General features: G+C 40.5%; 1 protein-coding gene across 1 annotated transcript; it reads left to right on the plus strand.

Moving 5' to 3' along the window:
* The first annotated feature begins 136 nt into the window (after positions 1–136).
* Positions 137–7,181, plus strand: ggnbp2 (gametogenetin binding protein 2). Its single transcript, XM_018692447.2, has 14 exons — positions 137–263; positions 1,081–1,204; positions 2,082–2,162; positions 2,352–2,605; positions 2,769–2,867; positions 4,153–4,266; positions 4,381–4,590; positions 4,716–4,890; positions 4,998–5,186; positions 5,315–5,447; positions 5,584–5,709; positions 5,833–5,981; positions 6,066–6,278; positions 6,394–7,181. Exons 2-14 carry the CDS (start codon positions 1,112–1,114, stop codon positions 6,595–6,597), a joined length of 2,040 nt encoding a protein of 679 aa, XP_018547963.1. The 5' UTR covers positions 137–263; positions 1,081–1,111; the 3' UTR covers positions 6,598–7,181.
* The last annotated feature ends 4 nt before the right edge of the window (positions 7,182–7,185 follow it).

Genomic DNA, 7,185 nt, shown 5'->3' on the forward strand with positions numbered 1-7,185 from the left:
AGAAATAATAAGTATGAATCATTAAGGCTCACGTAATCATTTAATATAAACTGGATTTCTAAGAGCTTTGCTTTCATAAATGAGTGAACGTTTTCTTCATCTCATTAGATCCACAGTGCGCCCCCTGGAGGCTACGCTCATTACAACGTCAGCTACTACGTCGGAGGGCAAGGGTCACATCAGTCATAAAGATTCCGCCACCGTAGCAGCTTCTCTCACTGTCGCACTTGTTTATTTTTTGTAGGGGGAAGTTTTAGAAGCGGGTAAGTGTGAACAATAATTTGATTTTGGTCAGATGTCCGTTTATGTTGTCACGGTGACAGCAAACGGTCAACCCTCCGAACGTTAGTTTGAGAAGCTAATGAAAGTCGCTAAGTGGCCAGTCACCTACTTTAACTTTATATTAGCCGTATCCAAGCTTGCTAACGTTAGCTTTGTGGGGTAGCTATGCTAACTAGTAAGTTAGCCAAGTTTGCTGGAATCGACAGGGGGTAGACAAACTATATTATCACTGCAGCATATGGATTATTTCTTTATGTGTTAGAAACTTCAGTGTATGTTAATCGCTTGAGAATATTGCCCATAGAATACACTGACCGGCTTCCTCAATTTCTTACATCGCACTGACAAATGAAACTAGCTAGCAGGCTAACCTGAACTGGCTACCCGCCTGTTACTGTCTTGTCCTACCCAACAGAGCATTAGCGTCATTAAACCTGTTCTCATAACTTAAACGCTTTTAGACAAAATATCTGCGAACAGTTTTTACAACAAAAATATAGTTCTCATTAGGCGCCACCGTGTACCAGGTTGTCCTGCTAACTTAGCTGGTTAAATCTGGGTCAAGGCAAATCTGTATGTACTGCAGCAGTGTTAGTAACGTTAAATCAGATGCTGTCAACTTAAACAAATGGTTGACATTTTGTAACATGTCTTAGTGGCAGGTAGTCTGAAAGATTGGCTTTAGTGTAGTGATGTTGTAGCTAGCCTCGCAATGACCTGCAAGCGACTAGCGTTAGCTCGGTATAGCCAGTGCTGATGTCAGATCTGGTCAGTCAGACTCTTGTGTGTCACCTGCAGGCGAGCTGCACCACAGCCGAAACGAGAAGTCATGGCGCGTCTTGTAGCAGTGTGCAGGGAAGGGGAAGAGGACTACCCATTTCTCGCCAGACAGATTCCCTTGTATATTGATGATACTCTCACGGTAAGGAAGCTTTACCATATGATGATCACAAGGTGTGAAGTGGCTAACTCGGCCATGACCCTCTTTGAGTCAGGTGTTAGCACTCATTGTCAGCTCTTTAACATTTGACGTCCAGAAGCAAAGGCTTGGCTATTGCCCAGTAGGGTTGTCATGATGCTAAAATTTAAAACTTGATACTGATACCAAGGAAAATACTTGATACTCAATACCATTTTTGACACCGTAGGAACAAAAATGACAAACAAATTAACAGCCAGAAAGAATTGTTACTAAAGACTAGAAAAATACAAACAGCTACAACAATGACAACACTATGTAAGTTGTCTGAGGTAGTGCAAAAAATACAGTAACATAAATATAAGGTATGCATATGACAAATACTTTAAGATTCTCTCAGGTACTGCAAAAGACAACAAATAAATATCTAATCTAATGCTTATTTTTAGTGTCTTATAATCATTTCTTTTGGCAATCCTATTGCCCGGGAGGTATGAGTTCCCAGCCTATTTGAGGAATAAACATTGTATCAGTGATATCCAGTCAACCAAACCAAATAAAGAAAGTTCTCTGCCAGTGTAGGATTGAGAGATGACAAACTTAGTATGATCTGTCAAAAAGTATTCAAACAGCTCGTCTTTCTCAACATGTTGGGGTGGTACAGATGCAATATTGATAACGACAAGTGACAGTGTTTCTTTAATATCATAATATAAAAGTGTCAAGAATTTTTAATGGCAATTGTACAAACTTTACCAACTAAGAGTACTCTGAGTATTGGCACATTCTACTTATAGGCCTAAATAGTGATACATTAGTAATGCAAACGGTGATGCACGCTGATGCACACTAACTGTTGTGTATTGTCTTATGTTGACAGATGGTGATGGAATTTTCTGATAGTGTCATGGATGTTGACAGCCATGAAATAAACACTTCTCATTGGAAACAGTTTTCTGAGGTGAGTAGTTTTAATTTTGCGTGTAGTCACTCCTCCTAAAATGTATGGGAGCATTTGATTGATTGACTGTTTGTTTGTTTGCTCCCAGCCTATAATATGTATATGTAAACTGAGATAATAAGTGTGTAGTTTTTCTTTATGTGACTTGTCAGCAAACTGGTGACAGATTTATGATTCCTTGGCCTTTAGTATCACTCCAAGTTGAAGCAACAGGACTTAAATATCGCTCTGATGGTGACGTCCAGAGAGGTGTACAGTGCATTATTTCAACTTGTGCCATGTGTGGGCTGCCGACGAAGCGTGGAGCGCCTCTTCTCACATTTGGTGGAATCAGGGAACCCGGCCCTGGAGCCCCTCACAGTGAAACCCACAGGCATGCTCTCTGTCACCAAGGCCTGTTTAGCAGATGTAAAGAAGCTTTACACCCTCTTCTACGTCCATGGGTGAGATATAGAGAAATGTGTTCTTTCATTTTCACTACAAAATGGATTTATTTCATTTAGACATAGATGTGTTTAATTAAATAAACCTCAGACTATGCACAAAAGTAGTTATGGTGTATTTCTGTTAACTCTTGAGAACAATATTGGATTTTTATTTTTACAGGTCAAAGTTAAATGACATGATTGATGCCATTCCAAAAAGTAAAAAGAACAAGAGGTGCCAGTTACACTCCTTAGATACACACAAACCTAAACCTTTGGGGTGAGTAATACATTTGTTTTCCTCATTAAACTGTTTTATTAGTTGTTATTTTCATAATGTTACAAATGTATTGTTTAGAGACTGCATTTCAGAAATGGAATAGTAATTCTTCCCAGCAGGTAGGATCAGTGTGTTTAAGTTTTATATCAAACCATAGTGAAGGGTGGACTGAGAGAATTGTTGGTTTTACAAAGGACAGCATATGTAGCATGTTATTTTCCTTTGAACAGCTTGTGTCCCCCAGGAGGTAGGCACACATTAGAAAAGACAGTCTAGCTCTTTCTCCAGCCTTCAGAGTGCTTCTGTTTTATGCAAGTCATCACTTTGTACTATTTGTTTTTCTGTTTGTTTTTTCCTGGACAGTTGATGATATACTCAAACACAATCTTCAAATGTTGGTCAGCTTTTTTACTTTACAGCTTTAAACCAGGGCTGCTGTTTTTACCAAGAATTGTGCAACAGTTTGTAACTTTAAGATATAGAAACTTGGATACCTCTGGCCAATGATGATCAAAGAAACCTTTTTAAAAACTTTAGCATGTAGCCAAGTTGTATAACTACACAAAGACTCTATGTGCCCGTAACAGCATTATGAATGCGAACACATTTAGTGGTATTTCACCAGTGTCTTTTTTTTTTTTTTTTTAAATCAGAAGGTAGCATAATGAAAACAGTCCTGCAGTTAAATTGATTTATCTACAGATATTACTGTCAGTGTTTTCTATTAAAACAAGTAAAGTCCTCACTTACACTAATGTTTTGTATCATTCTTATCTTGTGTTGTTTCATGTAAATATTTAAGACCTTTCAGTAGATGATTGTTTAGTTTGGATTCAAGTTTGGAAAACAGAACAGAGTGTCATGTTAATCCCTCTACATCTGATAAGGCATTACCACATATCCATCACTTGGCACATTTGCTTTATTATTTGGATATGTCTTTCTGTTAGAAATCCTAATGCAGTGCATGGGGACATACAGCAGCAGACATTGGGAATAGATGGCCTCAGTCAGACATGCTGGCGTTACTTAAGTGTAGTGAACATAGTGGAGTATTTAGCTGCTAAAGAACCAGATATTTCCCTGAGAGTTGCCAAAGACCAAAACAGAGCTAAAGGAAGAGTAAATATTGAATTTAGATTTGCCAAGAAACACAGTCTCTAATGAATGCTAATGTTGTTCTGTGCCCGCTAAATGTGTAAGTATCAGTTTCATCATATCAGCTTAGGAAGTATTTCGGTGTTGTGCATAATTGTGCAGTAATGGGATCGCTGTTTGCTTACAGGGGAAGCTGGATGGATGTATGGGAGCTAATGTCTCAGGAGTGCAGGGATGAGGTGGTCCTCATCGATAGTGCCTGTCTCCTAGAGACGCTGGAGACATACTTGCGTAAACACAGGTAATGCGTGACTGTCATAGCTTTTATTTACAAAATGCTGTTTTCACTCTCTTAAATGTTTGATAGAAGTTTTAAAAGAACTGGATTAACTCAGAATTATTTTGTTGTCCGCAGGTTTTGCACCGACTGTAAGAATAAAGTGCTGAGGGCATACAACATCCTGGTGGGGGAGTTGGATGACAGTAAAGAGAAGGGGTACTGTGCCACCTTATATGAGGGACTATGCTGTTGCCCCCACGAGCGCCACATCCATGTGTGCTGTGAAACAGACTTCATCGCACACCTGCTTGGACGGGCAGAGCCTGAGTTCGCAGGAGGCTATGAGTAAGTAAAGGTTTATATAGTGACTGCTGCAACAGCTCACATTCACCATTTGAGATGGTCTCTGTCACACCATAATCCTTTTATTCCTTGTATGTATACATTCAGCTGATGATATTATATTTCAGACGCAGAGAGAGACATGCCAAGACCATTGACATTGCACAAGAGGAGGTCCTCACGTGTCTGGGTATTCACCTCTATGAGCGGCTGCACAGGATCTGGCAGAAACTACGAGCAGAGGAGCAGACCTGGCAGATATTGTTCCATTTGGGAATAGATGCACTACGCAAAAGTTTTGAGGTACACAACTTCTAAGCCAGTGTGTGTATGATATAATATCAAACTGATCTATGAAATACTGAATGTGTTATGGCTGCGTGATATTGTGTTTATTATCATGCCTCTAGATGGCAGTGGAGAAGATGCAGGGGATCAGTCGTCTAGAACAGTTTGTCGAGGAGTTGTCTGAGGAGGAGAGGGCCAAAGAGCTGAAGCAGGAGAAAAAAAGGCAAAAGCGAAAAAATCGGCGCAAAAACAAGTGTGGCTTTGACGCAACTGAACAGGAGGCAGAGGACAAGGACAAAAACCTGGATGAGGTAATCCTCCACTAACACTGAGAGTCTGGGACACAAATCTCCACTTGCACATTATTATTACGTCTGCGTTCTTCTGCAGATACGTCTGTCTGCCTGTATTTCAGTCTGACCCGTCTGGTGTGTTGCAGGGTTCGCTTGAGTCTGTGGAGGGCAGTTGCAAGGCCTGTGGTGGCCACGATGAAGAGGAGGAGGCCGGCTGTGAGGAGGGAATCGCCACCAATGGAAGCACTTCCTGTAGCTGCCCAGACAACCCCAAACAAGGTAAAGACGCACACCAACATCACCACAAGCTATTAAACCTGTATATCCATGGGGGTTACTGCATTGACAAGACAGGATTATAGTAAAGATAAATAATGATCCTGAAAACAAATTGTGTTTTTCCATCTTCCTCCAGATATGTCCCCCCATAGCAATGGCAGTGACTGTGGCTACTCTTCAAGCATGGAGGGCAGTGAGACGGGATCACGAGAAGGCTCTGACATCGCCTGCTCTGAGGGAATCTGCAACCATGACGAAGCAGGTCAGGCTTCAGTAGCTCTAAGATGCTTAGGACTCTGAACTCTGAAATCATTTCAGGGTCTTTTTAGCATACAGTGTAGTTTAATCAGTTTTCTCACGGTCTGTTTTTGTTTACCCTCTGAAGGAGAAGACCCAAATGTCCATCACTGCGCTGAAGATAAGGAGGAGGATGGAATAGACAGTTGTGTGGACTGCTGGCAACACTCTGAGGAAAACACCCAATGCAAGAGTAAAAAAAAGAAAAGGAAGGGCAAGGGTTTATGCAATGATCAGGTGAGGGGACAAGCTTGAGAACTGGCATGGTATGTACAGAATATACTGAGCTGTTTACCAATTAAAGTATGCATGTTACTACAGGGTCAGAAATGTGAAGGTTCTATGTCGGATGGGAACACAACAGGCCACAGTCCATCATCAATGCACACTTGCCGAACCAAAGAAATCTTCTCCTCCTTATGTGGCAATACATTTGCCAGCATTGCACTACGGTTACCATGGACAGTACATCAGAAGAACCTCAGCTTTCACACAAGGCCTCCAGAGGCAAACATAAGTCTTGTGGAACTTCTGGTCAGTGAGAAATGTCTTTTAAAATGATTAAAAATAAACTTTTGTCACAACATACAATCCTGTTTAATTCTGGCACTTCGTAATCCCCTGCTCTCCTGTTGTGTTTTTGATACAGGATGATTCAGAGGTGAGCTCTGACGAAGAGAACTGTCTGACACAGGATGAAATCCAGGCATTTCTAGAAAGAAACCAATCCTTCTACAACAACCGCAACCAGTACCGACAGCTCCTGAAAGAGAAATTCACCGACTACTGCCGCGCCACTGAGCGGAGGAAGCCAGTCTGTGGAAAGTGGTTTGCCACCACCAGTGTCAACTAACTGCACTAATGACATCTCCCCCTGGGAAAAACACTCGACCACTGCTGCAACATGTTTAGAAAAGATAAAATTCTGACTTACACTTGGTGTCTTGTTCAGTCATTTCTCCTTTAAAGTAAATGTAATTCTTACTTTCTGTTGATCATCTCTCTCTCTATCTGTTTTGCACTTGTACACCAACACACTTTTCCATCTCATTTCTTGGCCACGTTCTCACCTGTAATTGTTCTCTTTGACCAAGCCTAGCTATTTGTTGTTGGTCTTCTGTAGGGTTGTTGGGTAAGAGCACAGTGGAATCCGTAATAAAGCTTTGCAAGCTGTGACATTAGGGATAAATTTTAGGAGTCTTATTTTATGTTTTGTTTTTCTATTATTCTATTTTTTGTTTGTTTGTTTCTATTTCATTTCTCTTTGGTGACACTTCAGTGTAGTGGTAAAGGTTGTACCATTAAATGTGTACAGAAATTCTAAATATAAAGATTTTACAGAGAATAAACATCCATTTGTAATAAGGACTTGGGTGTGATGTTAAGAGCGCAATGTGCAAAATTTACTAAATAAAGAATATTTATTAGTATGCATTATACA

This window comes from Lates calcarifer, linkage group LG20, assembly GCF_001640805.2.
Source record: "Lates calcarifer isolate ASB-BC8 linkage group LG20, TLL_Latcal_v3, whole genome shotgun sequence".
NCBI classification, from domain to species: Eukaryota; Metazoa; Chordata; class Actinopteri; family Centropomidae; genus Lates; species Lates calcarifer.

What these genes read in the sequence shown, in the direction of transcription:
- ggnbp2 (XM_018692447.2), top strand. Translation starts at nt 1,112, where the DNA reads ATGGCGCGTCTTGTAGCAGTGTGCAGGGAAGGGGAAGAGGACTACCCA. An exon ending in ACATACTTGCGTAAACACAG is followed by an intron (nt 4,267 to 4,380) that starts GTAATGCGTGAC and finishes TGTTGTCCGCAG; the next exon opens with GTTTTGCACCGACTGTAAGA. An exon ending in CCCAGACAACCCCAAACAAG is followed by an intron (nt 5,448 to 5,583) that starts GTAAAGACGCAC and finishes ATCTTCCTCCAG; the next exon opens with ATATGTCCCCCCATAGCAAT.